Below are 19,781 nucleotides of genomic sequence, written 5' to 3' on the forward strand. Positions count from 1 at the left end.
ACAGATGCTCTTCTCCACCTGCTTTTAGCCATGAATAAAGCACTTGACCAACCAGTTCGCACTTGCATGTGAATGCACATTCAGCCAAGCACCCCATTTTAAAATAAGTCTGAAAATTTTCTGGAACTCAGCATAGTGAATTGGGAACAGGAGATGTACAGTCATACATCTTATTGCTGGTTATGATCTGTAGTGCTGTGATTTGATTTTACTATAGAGTAGTGAGCAAACAACAGTCAAATATGTTTAGTAATAAATGAACAAACTACACCAGCTTTTCAATGTTGTACATATTATGAAACCACCTTAATTTTTAAACACTTCAGAAGTATGGCAATTTGAAGACTAATGATTAAAATTAGTAGCAAAGATAACATTGATATTTTAGCCAAGCTAAAGTTCAAGCAGTATTTATTACCATAATGTTCAGCTACTACTATAAGTGTTTTTCTCCTGAATTTAAAGACAAATAATCATCTGTCATACACTGTTTTGTCACAATAGATTATGTTTATTAGTTTTTTAAATGGAGAAATTTCATGTGGTTCAATCGATAAATACAGCAAAGTGTCATTAGGATAAAAAGCAAACTTGGTTTATAAGTTACTGTATATGTTTTTGTGGCAATACATGTCCCAGGACTGAACCGTGGGGTCAACATGTCTAGCTCCTGAAAGGACAAGTAAGTACAGTCTTCAGATGTCTGCACTCACTGGAAACCATTGCTAAATATGAAGTAAACCACCTAAGAACAATGCTACCAGCCCAAAAAAATTATTTTACCTGTGCTGTAGAATGGTGTGACACCTTTTACATGCTGGTAGATTGGATGTTGAATGTGTTTTTTTCTGAAATAATTTGAAAAATATTGAAACTTGGTGTTATTTGCTTTTTTTTGAGATTCCCTTAATCTGAAATGGTTTGAATGACAATATGATAATATTCAGTGTCCAAAATATGTAAAGATTCTATTATTATAAAATGGATGGATACTTTATCACCTAACTGTATGTGTAGTGGCTGTTAAAAGGAATTAAATATGCTGATATTCTGTTAAAGGAAGTCTAATTTTTGACATATAAACCGAACCTGATCCCTAAAGCTGCAGATTTGTCATTATGTACATTACATGGTAGCAAAAGCTAAAGTCCCTGTGTTGTGTTTTTTCTTCTTCTTCCAGAATGCAAGACAATAGTTTAGAGGCGTCCACATCAATATCTCAGCTTTTGAGAGAGAGTTATTTGGCAGAATCCAGAATCCATCAAAGGCACAGTGAAGTGAGCCGATCAGAAAGCAATTTGCAGCACTCCTATGAAAATAAATCAGGAAATTCTGAAGACCTGGTGACCCAGGATGACTTCACCGATCTCTCAGCCTTTTTAAGCCAGGAGGAACTAGATAAAAGTGTGAATCTCGCACGGGAGGCTATTGCTCAATGCCCCAAGGAGTTAAAATTAGGAGAAAAGGAACAGGGTAAGACCCCATTGGTTGACTTAGGAAGCCAAAAGACAGCTCCTGTGATAATAGAGAAACAAACATACTCCAGTTTCCGACAAGAGAATGTTTACAAAAGCTCCAGAGATTCTCTGGAGGATCCAAGAAAGACAACCAGGAACAGCCCCTATGGATCTGAATCACAGTCTAAAAAGGAGTTTCTAAATAAGGCTGCTGATTTTATTGAAGAACTTTCTTCTCTTTTCAAAGCCAACAGTTCAAAAAGGATCAGGCCCCGGTCATGTAAAGCTCACAGGAGCAGATACCAAAGTAAAGCTCAGCCAGAAAGCTCCTCTTATTCATACACCATCGATGAGAGAGAGAGACCTGCTGCCCCTATAGCAAGCCAACTAATTGAAGAAGTGACACCAGATGAAGATGAGCCTGAAATGCTGCCCGAGGAAGTAGATGAGAACACAGAAGAAGTTACTGAAATAGAGCCTTTGGAAGAATCCACTGAGGAAAGTGCATCGGACACTTATTACAGTGAGCAGCCACTAGGAGTTCCTCCCGGGTTTATTCAAAAGCTAAAAAGCAGAGAGGTACCAGAAGGTAGTAAGGTTCAGCTGGATTGCATTGTTACAGGAGTCCCAACCCCTGAAGTACGGTAAGGCTTAAACATCATTTTGTGTGTTTGCCTTTTTTCGCTATAACAATTTGCTCATAATGGCAATGGAAAAATGGATCATTTACTAGTTTAATGCTATTGCCCCATAGCAGGCAATTGCCAGATGACAGCACAGTTACTCTTTCTGACATAGAAGGGTACTGTAGGATGACAAATGTGTGCTTTAGATGTTGAACTTCCATGCTATACTGCAGTTGGTTCTCATTGTTCTTTTGTATTTTGATTTTGAAGCATCTTTTGAAAATTGTTTGCTGGTCATAATATAGGTGGTCTTTAAGTGACATTGTAAATTCATAGTAATGTTGCTGCCCCCAACAATTTTGAAGCTCTGAATATGCTTTATGATACCTTGTATTATGTATTTAGTCTACACAGAACTAGTCTTTGTCATGGCCCCCTATTGCCGACTATGGCTGCTGCTTCCATACAACAATTATTCAGCTGTTGTTTATTGTTATAATATTTAAGAATACATTTCTTTTGCTTCTTTTGACCTTTACCATATTCTTTGATTGTGAATCTTTTTCATACCCTATCAACTTTTTTTTGTTGGTTCATGTTTTTATTTTTGCCACTTAATCAACCATTTTCTTCTCGTGTTGGTACATTTTTAGCTTCAATTTTAATGTTTCATTTGTCCCTCAGCCTTGAATCTTGAATCTTTGTAATACCTTTTTGACTTTCACTTGGTTCATATTTTCAGTTTTGTCTTCATCTGTTAATGTCTTCACCAGCTTCTTTGTTTATTGTCTTAATCCAATTACTTGAATGTATTAGTAAAATATTCTCACAGCAGGATATGTTGACTAAAACCAGAGTTGATATTCTGGGAAATGTGACTCTGCAATTTGTATGAGACCTGCGTCCTATGATAATGTGTGATCAAAGCTGTAAAACTGTTGGATCAAGCACAAAGTGTTGTGTCAACTTTAAGGAAGACATGCCGACATTTTTATGAATAAACCAATCATTATGAACTTTGTGATGGCATGTGCAATGCTGCAACAAGCTTAATTGTTCTCACAATCACTCACTCAAGGTTTATTTGTTTTATAGGACTGACTGTTTGAAAAGTATATACAAATTATATAATACGTATTATGATTATCTTCTTTAATAAAGCAAATCATCAAATTTAAATGCTGTCATACAAATATATTTGTGGTGCTTTTCTTCATCTATTTCTTGCATAGGCAATACAAGTCTCACATATTCCCCATTGTAATGATGCGATACATTTTAAAGGTCTCACATACCATGGTGGCTTTTTTTTATTTTATTTTTTTGCACCTTTGCAATTAGAATAGAATCACATTAGAATATATTTGAGCCACAGCAGAAAAACAAATTAGGGACATAGTGAAGAAGAAAGTCTATTTCGTAATTAAAGTGGAAAATTCAACTTTAGACTAATAGTTTATTTTATCATTAAAGTAGAATGTCGTAAATGTCATCTTAAAGCTGAATTGTGAATTTCCCCTTGGGATTAATAAAGTATCTATCTATCTATCTATCTATCTATCTATCTATCTATCTATCTATCTATCTATCTATCTATCTATCTATCTATCTATCTATCTATCTATCTATCTATCTATCTATCTATCTATCTATCTATCTATCTATCTATCTATCTATCTATCTATCTATCTATCTATCTATCTATCTATCTATCTATCTATCTATCCAGTTGTTAACCGCTATGTGCTTTTGGGGCTTCCTGCACTGAGAAGAGCCGCAGGCAGCGACTGCCACACAGAACACATTACATTTATTATATTCCAGCTTTCTGCTCATTTAGAATCCTTAGATTTATACTTGATATCACTTTCATGATGAAATGTGTTAAAGCATGTATGCTACATTTTACAGAAAAATCATTAACTTCATTTAAATAATTATTACAGTTAATAATTACACATGTGGGGGTGGCACGGTGGTGCTGCTGCCTTACAGGGAGTCACGTCCCTGGTGTTCCCTCCTTGGAGTTTGCTTGTTTGGAGATTTGGTGAAGTTAAAATGATTCACCTTGCGATGAGCTGATGTCCAGTCCAGGGATTGTTTCTGGCTCGTGCCAATGCTTGCTGGAATGGCTGCATCCCTGGATTGATGGATGTAATCATTAAACATCCATCCTTTTCAGAGATATTGTGGTAAGTGTTCCTGGGAATTTAATGAAGGTTTCAGGCAATTCAAATCACAGTGAAGCCGAATGTTGTTTTGTCACCGTGATGATGTCTCGCATTGCCAACTGGTGGAATCTTTCAGATTTACGTAAAGTATGTGTGCATCACTTGCGTAGCAGTAGCGTCCCATTCTGCTTCACCCTGTGTCTTACAGAATTGAATATAAAATTGTTATTAACCTTCAAAACTTTAAATGGCCTTGCACCAGACTACAACAGTGACCTTCTCAAAGTGAACTTTATTGTCATCTCAACCATATACAAGTATACAGATAGACGAAATTGAGAAGCTCAGGGTCCACAGTATAACAACATGACGTGCAAATAATAAATTAAAAATAGAATTAAAATTTAAGTTTAAAATTAAAACACAAACAAGACAAGACATTGTGCAAAGACAAGACAAAGAAGTAGCAGCAATATTGATGTGTAAGATATATAATAAATGAATAATAGATATAGATAATACAGAAATTATCAGTGTATGATAATAGTTGTTTAAGACATGTAAACAATGACAGGTCAGAATGTTTCACTGCAGAAGGATATCAAGAGTGTCAAAATAGGCCTACTTAAAGGTCAGTATGAGATTTTCAGTTGTTTTCTACATGCACACTCGTCTTTGCAGAAAAGTTGCTCACATGTACAAACGTTCTGTTTTTCGAGGTGGTTGAGGCAGTGTGGAAGATCCCAGGAGGCAACATGGTGTTAAGGAGTCTAACAGCTTGAGGGTAAAAACTCTCCTGCAGCCTGGCAGATCTGGTTCTGCTGCTGCAATATCTTCTCTTGGATGGCAGAAGTGTGAAAAGTCCATGTGAAGGGTGTAAGGGGTCCTGCACAATGCTGCAGGCCTTGCGGACACTCCGTTTGTGAAATATGTCCTGTAGTAAAGGGAGAGGCACCCCAATAATGTTCTCTGCTGTCTTCACTATCCTTTGCATGCACTTGTGGTCGGATATATTGCAGTTGCCATACCAGACAGTGATGCAGCTGATCAGAACACTCTCAATGGTGGCTCTGTAGAACATGGTGAGGATGGAAGGGTTGCAAGACAAGACTTTGAAAAGAAGGGTTGCAATGAAGACTTGCTCGCTTCAGCCGCCTCAGGAAGTGTAGTCTCTGCTGGGCTTTCTTGATTAGTGATGAGGTGTTATGTATCCACGTAAGTTCCTCAGTTATTTGCACACCGAGGAACTTGGTACTCCTAACAGTCTCCACATCTAAACCGTTGATGCTGAGTGGGATGTTGGCAGGATGTGATTTTCTGAAGTCCACGATTATCTCTTTTGTCTTGTCAACATTGAGAGATAGATTGTTGTCTTCACATCATTCAGACAGCCGTTCCAGCTCATCTCTGTATGCTGTTTCATCATCCCTGCTTATCAGTCCCAGCACCGTTGTATCATCCGCAAACTTGATGATGTGGTTGGTGTTGTGCGTGGCTGTGCAGTCGTGAGTCAGCAGGGTGAACAACAGTGGACTAAGCACACAGCCCTGCGGCGCTCTCCAGTGCTCAGTGTAATGATGCTGAAAGTGTTGCAGCCCATCCAAACTGACTGGGACCTCTCTGTCAAGAAGTCCAGGATCCAATTGCAGAGGGTGGTGTTCAGGCCCAACCTGCTCAGTTTTACAACCAGTCTTTGGAGGGATGATTGTGTTGAAGGCAGAGCTAAAGTCTATGAATAGCATCCTGACATATGTGTCTTTTTTATCCAGATGTGTCAGGGAGAAGTGAAAGGCAGAGCATATGGCATCCTCAGTTGACCTGTTGGAGGGGTATGCAAACTAAAGAAGGTCAAGGGAGGCAGGGAGATTAGTCTTTATGTGTGACATGACTAACCTTTCGAAGCACTTCATTATGATTGGTGTGAGGGCAACTGGCCGGTAGTCATTCAGGCATGTCACTGATGACTTCTTCGGCAATGATATGATGGTGGTCGACTTGAAGCATGCTGGGACTGACGACTGGCTCAGAGATGTGTTGAAGATATCTGTGAGGACACCAGCCAGTTGACTGGCATATTCTTTGAGCACACGACCAGGTATGTTGTCAGGTCCTGCAGCCTTCTCTGTCACTCTGCTCCTGTTTACCCACTAAGGTCCTCTGATTCTGTCAATCTTATTGTGCCCCATGCTAACCTGCACTCTGTGGGTGAAGGGTCTTCAGCTGTATAGTGCCCAGACTTTAGAATGTCCTCCCTAAATTAATTAGATCAGCTGACTACATTCATTCATCTATAAAACAATTTAAAACTCATCTGTTCAGGAAGACATCTAACATAACCTGACATTCTGCCCCATCCTTCTGTTCACTTCTCTGCCCAGATGCTCAGGATAATTTGTGTGTGTGTGTTATATCTCAAATGATATCATTTGTTCAGGCTTTTCTTTTAGTATTGTTTTAGTATTTTACTCTGGTTTATTGTCTTTTGTTCAGTTTAATGCCTTGTATTTCCTGCATTTATCTGTTTAATGTTCTATGCAGAAATATTTGCACCCAATGTTACATCTACATTGCTGTTTAAATAAGTGCCTTGTGCATGGTAAAGGCACTATATAAATAAAATATATTATGATTATTATTATTATTATTTTTATTATCTAATTTTTTTTCAATTGCTCACCCATATTTTTCATTCTGCTTTGAATATTTTTGTGAATTTAATACATTGTAAAAAAACGTATTTGTCCAGAAATTAGTAGAGACAGCACATATTTATAACTTACTCACTGGCTACTCACTGGTTTTTAGAGAGAAATAACAGCAGCTGTTTCAATAGAAGTACTTTACATTTCTATACCTCTTCCAGGGTCTGCTTACTGAAGGCTATCATTTGTGAATACAAAATGAATTTGTTTTCCAGTGTAAACTGGAGGAGACACGCTTAGGCAGACACTAAATTAAGCCAATAAGGACAATTCAATAAGAGAAGACGGTTTATTACAGAAAAACAAAGCAAAGTCATGCTTAGGCTTGCTTTTTAAATCTGGCATAGACTAAGAAACACAGGTAGAAGGATGAGATTGAAGGGTAAGTTCAGTAATTTTTAAGTCAAAGTTATTTCTTCACAATCGTGGTATTCATTCATTTGCCACATGATCCTGCTTTGTAAAGTGAAGCATTTTTACAGAAATTTTTAAAAATATGTTGCCTCTTTTTATGTTGTATAATGGAAGTCAAAAGGGCAGGGGTCCAAATTTAAAAACAAAAGCCTTAAAACTTACCAAATGCGTCCAGTTTGTTTTAGCAAACGCTTTTGATCTAAGAAAATGTGATTCCTGGTGCTATTTACTTGAGGTAAGGATATGTTTCCTGTTCACTTGTCTGCTCAGATTGGCCATCACAGATGGAGTTGTTACAGTTGCATCACCAATTGGACGTTCACAGTAGCTTTGAGCTGACCTCCTTTAGAACACTAGATGAGAATAGGTCATTCATTCCAACAAAGCCCATCATTCTTATCCACTTCATTCTCCTGAAACAGAAGAGTTTTAGTGTCCCTCAACTCCTACTGTCTACCATACTACTTGATAACTTACTCCATGTGTCTGTGATTCTCTGTGCGAAGAAAAACTTCCCAGTGTTTGTGCAAAATTTACCCTTAACAAGTTTCCAATGTGTCCGAATGTTCTTGATGAATTAATTTTAAAATAACAGTCTTGATCCACTGGACTGATTCCCTTCATAATTTTAAAGACTTGAATCTTTTAGTCTATGTAGTTCTGTTTCATTAATTGTTATTTTCAATCATGGCTTGTAACAAGCATCAGAGCAGTCAGTATGCCTTTTAATCATTTGAGTGACACATTTACTGTCAAGCTATTGTAAATGTACAGTTATGTCATTAAAAATGTGGGCCATCCCTGGCCTCACATGCATGCTAATTTTTTCCTAAATGGCACCTCTTATTCAGTCACTTCCATGTTGCTTCAGTTCTTCTGGCTACTACCTTGGTGTAATCTCTGATGCATGTCAGCTTCAAAAAAAGAAAACAGACTATTTATTAGTGCATTTTTATACAGTGTTGGGTCTGCAATGAGCATGCTGCCTTCCAGCATTGTACTCTTCACGCACAGCTTCCACCTTCCATTCTAAACTATTGTCTGTTTTCTCCATGTGAATACTGGCACAGGCTGTGTACTGATTAGTACAAGGTATTTGAAAAAATTGTAATCTGTTTCCATTGATTTTATATACTATATGTCTACTAAATTGAAATCATGAACTACGGGGTGGGGTGATTATGGCAGGTGCTACTTTCCACTTATTACATTCTGTGTTGTTTGATTTTATGTAGCCTACAGTATATTGCAAGATTCACGGCATGCACTTAAGGGTTCTCTTCATGTTGTGACTAAATCAGGGTGCCATCGAGCTCCAAACATCAGACAAAAGTCACACAGACACAGTTCTGGGTTAAAATAGTGTGGTGTAGAAGCACTTCCAGGTCAGACAGAATCCCCTCAAAGTATAGGCAGCTGTCCTCTGTAGCTTCCTCTGGCAGCACCCAAGAACCCCAGCAGGGCTATCCCATGAGACTGCCAGCCTTCACTGCAGGTATCGTAGCCCAGGAAGGCTGTCATCTATTGTGTCAGGAGAGCAAATAGTTCATACAGCTTGCTTCCCCCTGTCCCTCCATTATACTGGCCTACCGACCAGGGTAAGGAATCTTGAATCATCCAGGCTGGGATGCCAGCCCATGCTTGGTGTCCATGACAGTACACATGGCAATAACTGCTGGAATTGATTACACTACATTGCCTATTTGTCAAAGCCTTACATTTTCGAAAAGTTAAGATCACCAGCTTGTTGATACTAAGTTCACAATGCCAACCAACACTCAGCATTAAATACTTTTTGTGTCATGCAGTGCGCACACATAGTAAAAAAAATATTGGTGAAATTAAAAGGCAGATTATGCAAAAGGACTAAATTACAATGGAACAGACTGAAGTTCCACAACCGAACTTTCAAATTTTATAGTGCATGTTGTAGTGATTTTGCAGAGGATGTGGTAATAAGGTAGCAGTTTAGGACAACCTTTTTGAGTAAGTAAAAGCAATTAGTGACTTTCAATGCTTCACCTTGGTAGATTTTTATTCAAGCTCATATTTCTGTTGTCCAGGACTGAAATAACTAGAGCAATGACAGTTTTTTCAGATTTGTCTGTGATTTTCTTCATCACACATAGTGAAAGACTGTGAGTGATTGTAATTGTGATATTTTTTCAGTGATCACTGTTTAGCTGTCTACAGAACAGAGACAGGAATTCACCTTTGGGCAGCAATATTCAATAATGTCAATTATAACAGTACGGAGGTGAAATGGATATGCTAGAGGAAAGCATGACCTAGGGGCTGAAAGATTGCTGTAGAGGAGGTGAAGGTTGCTGTGAACCGTGAATTGAAGTGCATGGCCAATCTAATATATATATATATATATATATATATATATATATATATATATATATATATATATATATATATATATATATATATATATATATATATATATATATATGCAGTTGGGAGACCTGGGGACCTGGGTTCGATTCCCGGGTCCTCCCTGCGTGGAGTTTGCATGTTCTCCCCGTGTCTGCGTGGGTTTCCTCCGGGCACTCCGGTTTCCTCCCACAATCCAAAGACATGCAGGTTAGGTGGATTGGCGATTCTAAATTGGCCCTAGTGTGTGCTTGGTGTGTGGGTGTGTTTGTGTGTGTCCTGCGGTGGGTTGGCACCCTGCCTGGGATTGGTTCCCTGCCTTGTGCCCTGTGTTGGCTGGGATTGGCTCCAGCAGACCCCCGTGACCCTGTGTTCGGATTCAGCGGGTTGGAAAATGGATGGATGGATGGATATATATATATATATATATAATATATAATAATGTAATATAATAATAATGTAAGCATATTTATGCAGTGTGTGTGAGTGTATATATATATACTTGCTGTGTAAGCCTGTGCTATAAGGAGCCTGGGGTCCTAGAAACTATTCAAATCTTCACAAAAAAAAATTAAATGTAGAGATGTCAGTTAATTGAAAGGAAACACTCTGGACATCTCTCTCCTAGGAGGTTTCGTTTTGCTGATGTGCTGGCCTCTCTTGTGTTATTAGCGGTTAAGCAAGTTTTCTGTTTCCTAGGAGGTGGAGCCCTAACCCCGATTCCACCTCTCACTTCCAGGCTATATCCATCCATCCATCCATTTTCCAACCCGCTGAATCCAAACACAGGGTCACGGGGGTCTGCTGGAGCCAATCCCAGCTAACACAGGGCACAAGGCAGTAAACAATCCTGGGCAGGGTGCCAACCCACCGCAGGACACACACAAACACATCCACACACAAAGCACACACTAGGGCCAATTTAGAATCGTCAATCCACCTAACCAGCATGTCTTTGGACTGTGGGAGGAAACCGGAGCGCCCGGAGGAAACCCACGCAGACACGGGGAGAACATGCAAACTCCACGCAGGGAGGACCTGGGAAGCGAACCCACGTCCTCAGGTGTCCCAATTGCGAGGCAGCAGCGCTATCCACTGCACCACCGTGCCGCCTATATATATATATAGTCTTCCTAAAACAACATGGATACTCTTTTATGATATGTATGTAAGTTCAAGATGCAGATTAGTACTTGATAATACTCTTGGCTTGAAAAACTGAAGCATACAGTAATGGTGAATGACTTTTCTTTTTACATTTGGACCCATGCCCCATGACTTCCATCATTTGGACCCATGCCCCATGACTTCCATTTAAAATGTAGGAACAGGCTATGTATTTTTTTAATTTTTAAAAACTGTTACAGTATAGAACACTGTTTCATGTGGCAAACTAATATATACCATGATTGCAAACAAAAACAATTTATATTGAAAAATACTGAACTTATCCTCTAAAGTAATACACCACCAAAATTACTATTATTTATTTATAACAGTAGAACAATCTATTCAAAAATAGGCCTTTCAGTCTAACAAAGCTTGCCAGTCCTATCCACTTAATTCTCCCAAAATAACATCAAGCTGAGTTTTGAAACTCCCTAAAGACCTACTTTCTACCACACTATCCATCCATCCATCCATTTCCCAACCCGCTGAATCTGAACACAGGGTCATGGGGGTCTGCTGGAGCCAGTCCCAGCCAACACAGGGCACAAGGCAGGAACCAATCCCGGGTAGGGTGTCAACCCACCACAGGACTCTACCACACTACTTGGTAACTTATTCCATGTGTCTGTGTCTCTCTGTGTGAACAAAAAACTTCTTAATGTTTGTGTAAAATTTACCCTTAACAAGTTTCCAATGGTGTACCCATGTTTCTTGATGAACACATTTAAAAAAAACAGTCTCAATCCACTGAACTAATTCCCTTTATAATTTTAAACAATACAATCATGTGTCCTTTTAGGCTGGGGATATATTTAACACTATGAGATGCATGAGCTTGAAGACGTTACTACTATGCAAGCAGTGTACTGACTATATTTGCGTGCATACTTTATGTAAATCTGGTGTATTTCACCAGGCGGCAGTGCGAGAAATTATCATGATCAGAATAGAACATTCAGGTTTGCTGTGTTGTGAGTTGAAGGAAGAAAGATGTAAAAAATAAACATTTTTTGCATTCTGATGCTGTTGCAAAAGCACAAAAAAAAAAGACAGCAACAGTGACACATAACTTGGTATGAGAGTCTTTTAAATGTATTGCGTCATTACGATAGGGAATATGCGATACTGGTATTGCCTATGTGAGAAATGGATAAAGAAAAGCACCATGAAAACATTCACATGTCAGCATTTAAGTTTGATGATTTGCTTCACTTCATCTAACCATTCATTAAATAGTGAAGCACGCAGATTTCTCCTGTTGGAGCTGCATTACAGCTTGCCCCACATGTTAATAGTGAATAACGATGCTGACGTCATGTACCAAATCTTGAACACACACCCCATCCATAATTTTGCTAGTACAGCAACTCAAGCATGCGTTGGATTAATTTCTGACAATGTGTTCAAAAGACTCGTCAAAAGAATGCTGGGAACTTGTGGCCGCCATGATGCATGCACGTTCTGAGCAACAAGCAATAAGACAGAGTTGTCACTAAGCCTCTGAGTATTTCTAGGTTTAAATTTGATTAGGGGTGGGGATGTTATACAAGGTGCTGATCACCTTTTCAGAATCTAGTAGAAAGTTTAACATCTCACTGCTTGTACTACATAGTATTTTTGTTACAGGGCATGTCGGGTCTTTATGCCATTTTTAAAGGACTTTGTGTGTTGTTTTTTTATGCTTTCTTTGATTTAAGGAGAGGATGGATGTGGTTTTATGACTGTTCCTTAATCTCCTAGTTATACATACCACCAAAGCCAGAGAGGAGAGAGTGACATATGTCCTTGGCTCAATACCACTGAGGATGCAGGACAGCACTGCTCTACATATTATTCAGGCTAGCAGGGAAGAACACCTTCCAGACTTTAAAAGACCACTTAAGCAGAGTTCGCTTTTCTTGGCAGAACTCCTTTTTCTTAAAATTCCAGTTGCCTCCATGCTGCTTATGATGTGCATCTTGTTTTCTGTGGAGGCTCCAATGTGTCACAAATTTTCAGTAGTGGGACACTAACATGAATAGAGTGAATTTTACCTATTTAGTCCTCTCAGATCATCACAAATTAGAAAATATCTATGATAAATGTTTGTGTAGCGATAGTAGTAGTATTGTCACATGTATTGAGTACTTGCATGCCCAACCATCTTGCAACATGTTGCCACTCTCTGGCTGCAAGGTAAATAAAAACATATTAAAATATACTGTATACCTTCATTTAATTTATTAGAAAAGACATCTTATAACAGCCGCCTTACAATTGTGTGGAAGAAATGATTATTAATAAAGCCTGCATTGGTATTCTTTCGCTGGTTTCTTATTGTGTAAATAAGAATAAAGATATTGATTAGTAAATTATTAAGTAAAAGTTGAGTTTATAATAATAATAATAATTCATTACATTTATATAGCGCTTTTCTCAGTACTCAAAGCGCTATCCACACAGGGAGGAACCGGGAAGCGAACCCACAATCTTCCACAGTCTCCTTACTGCAGAGCAGCAGCACTACCACTGCGCCACCTAGCTATTTTACACTTTGGAGGAATTTTTGGTAATTTATACTGAGTATTGTATATGTTGTGGTGGGTTGGCACCCTGCCCGGGATTGGTTCCTGCCTTGTGCACTGTGTTGGTTGGGATTGGCTCCAGCAGACCCCCGTGACCCTGTGTTTGGATTCAGTGGGTTGGAAAATGGATGGATGGATGGTATTGTATATGTAATGTATGTGATGATGCACACCTATAGAGAATACTGGCACCCGTTTCAGCATATTGATTCTACTGCGGTTTACCAAGAAATGATCAATAATGGCCACTGACATAGAAGATGCTATTGATGAAATCTTACAACTGTTTTTCTTGTTGAGAGAATGAGAGGGGAACCTGAAGGCAATCTGCCCTTGTGTATACAGTAGACATCTAATATTCATGTAGCCAACATATATAGGTAACCAGATATATACAGCTTCCAATAACTTAATCCAGACATACAAAATTAATAAAGGCAACTACTAATAAATGTAGCTGAAGCTATATCCTGCTGACTTTAAAAAACACCCTGATCAGACATTAAGAAAACATAGCTGTTAGATAGTAAAACAAGCTTGTGAAACTTGATAGCCTGCAATGGCCTGCAAACTAAGTTAATAAAGTCAAAGGACCATGAAGGAACTATTTTGTCTTTTTGACAGTGAACAGTTTTGTTTAAAAGAGATGAGAAAATACCTGATAACTGGATGAGGAAATGTGCCTAGGATTGTTTTCTGCTTTTGTGCCAAATACAGTATAGATTCTAGTTCTTATTCCTTGAACTGGTTAAAAATTAACTGGGATGGATAGAAAAAGTTAAAGAAACATAATTTTATGCAGCAAATTAAGTAAATGAAACAAAAAAGCTAGCAATGCAACAGGCTGTGACATTAATACACATTTATTATTATTTAGGAGAGTAAAATGTGCTATTTCTGTATTGACAAATTAAAAAAAGAAAAATCACAAGCCTAATTAAAGGATTATTTTCATTTTAGCATGGAGAGATTCTGCATTTTTGCATTTATTCTCATTGTCTTTTATTATTATTATTATTATTAATAATAATAATAATAATAATTCATTACATTTATATAGCACTTTTCAAGGTACTCAGAGCACTTTGCACAGTGAATGGGGAGCCACTTCCACCACCACTAATGTGCAACACACATGATGATGTGACACCAGCCATTTTTGAGCCAGTATGCTCACCACACATTAGCTATTAGGTGGTGAAGGAGTGACAGTGGGAGCCAATTAGAGTCAGGGGATAATTAGGGGGCCAGAATGACCAGGCCATAGTGGACAGCTTAGCCAGGACATCAGGATACACTCTACTCTTTACAAAGGATGTCCAGGGATCTTTAATGACCACAGAGAGTCAGGACCATGGTTTTGCGTGTCTTCCGTAGCACGGTGCCATTTTTATGGCACAGTGTTCCCGTCACTTCACTGGGGCACTGGGATCCACATTCAGACCACAGGTTAAGTACTTGCAGCTGGCCTCACAAACACCTCTTCCAGCAGCAACCCAAGCTTTTATGACATGGTCTCCCATCCAAGTACTGGCCGGGCCCAAACCTGCTTGGCTTCCTTTGGATGATCTGTTCTGAAGTGTGTGTGGTATGGCTGCTACATTAGTAGGCAACAGGGAACAATATGTACACTTGGTTGAAACTGGGCCTTTACTCTGTGAAAAATTGTCGCCAAACTCAAATCAAAATATCTTTATTTTTATCTTAGCTCTATGATATACAGGTTTATATAGTGAAATAAAATTTTGCTCACCTTTGGTCATAGTGCAATATAGAAGTACTAGATGTTCTACTTTTATAAGTTGGGTTGAAATCTAAGGAATCAATTGTGATAAGCTGCCCGGACACAGACAGACGGACACCATATTCAAGTCCACCACACGTTTATTGTTCATAATAATAAGTCCAATAAAGTGCACAAACCCAGTGCCTCCAGCACCACTCTCCCCCAAAGTCCAGGCTCTCACTCTCTCTGCCTGCTCTCAGGCCGCCTCCTCTCTCCTGCCTCCAAAACCTTGTCCACTCCTCACCCGACTCCAGTCCTCCTTTGCAGGGAGGCGGCCCCTTTTATAAGTACCCGGATGGGCTCCATGTGATCCCCGACACTCCCTAGACACTCCCCTGTGTGGCAGAAGTGCCGGCTGTGTTCCCGGAAGCCCTCCGGGTGTTCCCAGTCTTCTTCCCCCCGGCACTTCCTGGTGTGGCGGAAGTGTTGGGGTTCTGGGTTCTTCAGACATGGGGGCGTCCCCTGGCAGAAACCACGAGCCCCTACAGGGTGGTGCTTCCAAGCCCTGCACCCGTGGCCCCTAATGGAACCAGGGCGGTCGCCCTCTCGTGTTCTGGAGGAGGCATAAACCCTCCTCCTGTCTTCCTGGGCGTCCCGGCTGGGGGTGGCACCCAGCCGTCTGCCACACAATGTAGACCTCATTTGGTCTGGTATAATAATATGCTGCTGCCAGTTTTTGTTGCTACCTCTAGGTGAGCTCTCTTATAGTCAATGTATTTTGTAGGGAAAATGCAGAGGTGGCCACCATCACATTGGCCTAACACTAGCCTAGTTTTGATGGGGCTTTTGTTTCCTGACATGCACTTCACTTTATTATTACTTTCATTCATTCTTTGGCCACAATGTGAAGTTATTAGTCATAGCACTACAGCTATAAACCTCACAAATGTGCCCGAGCAGGTGCAAGGAAGTTACTACTACACTGCTGTTGTCGGGCATTAAACGTTGAACAATAGAATAGGCTTATAAGACCAATTTTTAAAAAATTTTTAGACATTTATTTAGTATTTTTATTGTATTTTTTTTCTTCTTTTACATGTTTTGCTTATTTTAACATTTTTCTTCCTAACCCTAGCAACCAGTTAACAGAGACACACACAGACACTTGTCCTTTTATTAATGTGGATGAGCTGATTTCTATCCGTCTGGCAGTTACTCTTTTGTGGACGTGCTCAGCATTAATGTTGCAGTGTATCATATAATGGAATGTATTCTGTAATACAGCGTTTCTCAGCCTTTAAGTATTTGTGACCCGAGTTTTCATAACAGTTTTAATCGTCCCCACCTAATGTTTTTTTGAAAGGAGCCCACTAATACAAATTTGTTCTTTTTTAATTAATGATATATCATAGATGCATATTTTATTATACCTACTTAACTTTTATCGACATTTATCTAACTCTATATTTATTTTTCTAGTATCAGAATGTAGTTTAAGTTAATTTGTTTTGGTTTTAATAGATGTATTTTTCATATTTTTGATTCTTGTTTTCTTTTTTTCACATTTTGCGCCCCCCTTTTTGTTACTTTGTGCCCCCCTGGGGGGGCCCCCGACCCCCGCCCCACCCCGCAGATTGAGAACCACTGCTGTAATGTAAGTAGTGCTAAAATGCATTGCATTTTTCTTTCCAAGAGATGGTACATTACAAACATTACCACTGCTTTTATGACTCTCATACCAAATGGTAGATATGAGACACATAGCAACTGGATGGACACACAGACATATACACAAAGAATTGTGCTTTAGTTAGGGGGGATTAAAATTCAAATCTGAGAAATATACAAAACTAGCTGTATGTGGACTTCAGAACATAAAACAACCCAAAGACTCCCTAGCAGTTTTACTATATTACTGAGCTTGCAGAGCCGTCAGCTAAGTGGGCTGGGAGAGGTTGTATCTTGTCCAAGACAGATGTGTAGTCGAGTCTCATGCAAACATATGCTTGTGTGAATTCACACCAACTCCCATGACTGTGGTTGAGCATGAGCAGAGCGGATTACTCCATACACACACACACACACACACACACACACACACACACACACACACACACACAAACACACACACACAAGTCTTTTGTAGTGAGAACTGAGGTGCATGCAATCATTGAAAAAATGTAAAAGTGCATGTGTGCACCAACTAGTGGCTGTGGTTGAGCGTGAACAGAGCGGAATGCTCTATACACACACACACACACACACACACACACACACACACGCACACACACACACACACACACACATTACACGCACACACACAGGTCTTTCATTTATATACTGTATTTCTAATGTATAAAATGAGAAAATCAAAGTAAAAAGCACAACATTCAAGTACATAAGACAAATACAGTTAAAAATACCCAGTTAACTTTGAACAAATTAAATATTATATAACAGGACAATAATAAACAGTAGATGGGGGAAAAACAAAATAACTATAAATGCCATATACTAAATGTAATGTATTATAAATGCAATCCAGAGAAAGGGGCAATCAGACTATTACGCAAACATAGTATAAAATTTAGAATGGCCAAGGAGTTTAATAGTCGTATATTCTAGTGAAAAAAGCCATTGTAAGCCTCATTGTTCTAGCTTTAAGGTTGCAGAACCTTCTTCCAGGCAGCAAACAAACAGAGAGACTACGACTGGGTTGAGATGGATCTCTAATTATGCCAGTGGCCATACTAATACAGCGTCCATTGTAGGGCAGAATGGTCATGTTCTAGGAAGGAAGGCTTGCTGTTTGCATTCTAAGTAAGTATACTTTTTGGTCAGCTTTAATTATTTTCCTGCCAAAGTTAATCATTTTGTGATTTTTAGTTTTTAGTTTACACCCTAAAGCTGTCAGGTTGTTTGTTTACATGTTTTAAGTGGTACCGAAATTTAATACATAATATAGATAGATAGATAGATAGATAGATAGATAGATAGATAGATAGATAGATAGATAGATAGATAGATAGATAGATAGATAGATAGATAGATAGATACTTTATTAATCCCAAGGGGAAATTCACAATGTGATACGATGTGATCATTTGCTATTAAGCTTTATTTTTTACCAAATTCTGAGTTAAATTTAGTCACATTAAAAAATACGGGATCCTTTTCATGGTGCATATCTGCAGATTTATTTAACAGAATATTTTATGCCAATGAGTATTTTTTTATTGAATTTGGTTAGAATCTGCCTTAAGTGTTCCAAATGTTGCTGTCTACCACAGTAACAAAGGCTGACTCCTGTCACTGGTAGTTCATCTTTCTAACTCACAAACACAAGTTTCGTGTTTCAAGACCTCAGTGCAGCTCATGGCAACCTGCCCAGCCCAGAGTGTAACTAGCCTCTGATTTCACTTTGATTGCAATTTGATCCTCAATCTAGTGTTGGGTGCAAATATTTATGAGTTTAGCAAGGCATAGCATAGGATTCTGTGTAAGAGGTGGAAGAGTAAGGTCAAACTTTAGTCATATTCTACTAATGACAAAGTGAACTTTAAATTGAGCACAGACGTAAGAGTCAAAGGTTTACAGTAGGCTTCTGTCTTAATGCTAATGGTAGTCTGAGTAGAGGATAGGAAAAGTTGACAGTATCTGAGAATTAAAGTAAAAGCATGATGAATTGTGCTTGAGACCCCCAAAGAACAGTGTGGGAGATAGCTGAATTCTACTGACATGGTCAAGGCAACCAAGAAGCTTCTCTAATGGTGTATTCATCAAGATGTGTTCTTCATTTACAGCTGAGTTTTATGTGTATGAACGATTAATTAAGCTTTACTAACCAAAGGAGAGATATAAACCTATCATACTGTTTTAAATAAAGTATGAAAATTATAATTTATCTCAAAATCTCATCCAGAAATTTTGAAAAGCCATCAATGCTTCTGTGTCCCCTACATTACTTGATACTGTGTTCCAATAACTCTTTTTGTAAGGTTGTGATTCCTATTTTCAGTCTCCCATGTACTTCTCCTTTAATTTCCAAGGATGTACATCTACTTTTTAATTAAAAGCCAATAGTTGTTTCCATTCTGGAAAAAAAAGAAAAGAATTTAGACACACAGTGTTTTAGCTGTGGTTTACATACAGTATATAGGAGGAGAAGGAGTAACAGAAACGGGACAGATGGAAAGAATGAAAGACAAGAGTAGGCGTGAAAGCATCCACTAGGAAAGATGAAAGAAAAGATTAAACATTTAGTTGGTCATTTAATCCTGGAGAAATGTGTGAACCAAGTCTGTGAATGACCTTCTTCTGTTTCCCTTTAAAAGATGCCTTCTGAAAAAAACACAAACACTTAGACAGAAAGATCAGTGTGGCTATGGTCAAGGAATAGGAAATGTTCTACCTAAGCCCATATTTAAACTTTTTAATGTTAAAGGCTCAAACATGCTCCATGAAACAATTTGCTAACCATATCTCTATTTCACCCACATACTATAGATGGCTGGACGTTTTGCACAGAAAGTGCAGTGTAAGAACAAAGCCAAGAAGATCATGAAGGTTTGG

The 19,781-nt window shown here is 38.7% G+C and overlaps 1 protein-coding gene across 3 annotated transcripts in view; it reads left to right on the forward strand.

Moving 5' to 3' along the window:
- Window positions 1-19,781, forward strand: part of mypn (myopalladin) — a 364,168-nt gene that overhangs the window by 9,387 nt on the left and 335,000 nt on the right. For all 3 annotated transcript variants that reach the window (XM_051923393.1, XM_051923396.1, XM_051923394.1), the window contains one exon: window positions 1,181-2,101. In XM_051923393.1, the coding sequence (XP_051779353.1) occupies window positions 1,182-2,101 (920 nt within the window). In that variant the 5' untranslated portion in view covers window position 1,181. The remainder of the gene's footprint in view (window positions 1-1,180; window positions 2,102-19,781) is intronic.

The sequence above is a fragment of the Erpetoichthys calabaricus genome, chromosome 2 (genome assembly GCF_900747795.2).
Source record: "Erpetoichthys calabaricus chromosome 2, fErpCal1.3, whole genome shotgun sequence".
Taxonomy (NCBI): Eukaryota; Metazoa; Chordata; class Cladistia; order Polypteriformes; family Polypteridae; genus Erpetoichthys; species Erpetoichthys calabaricus.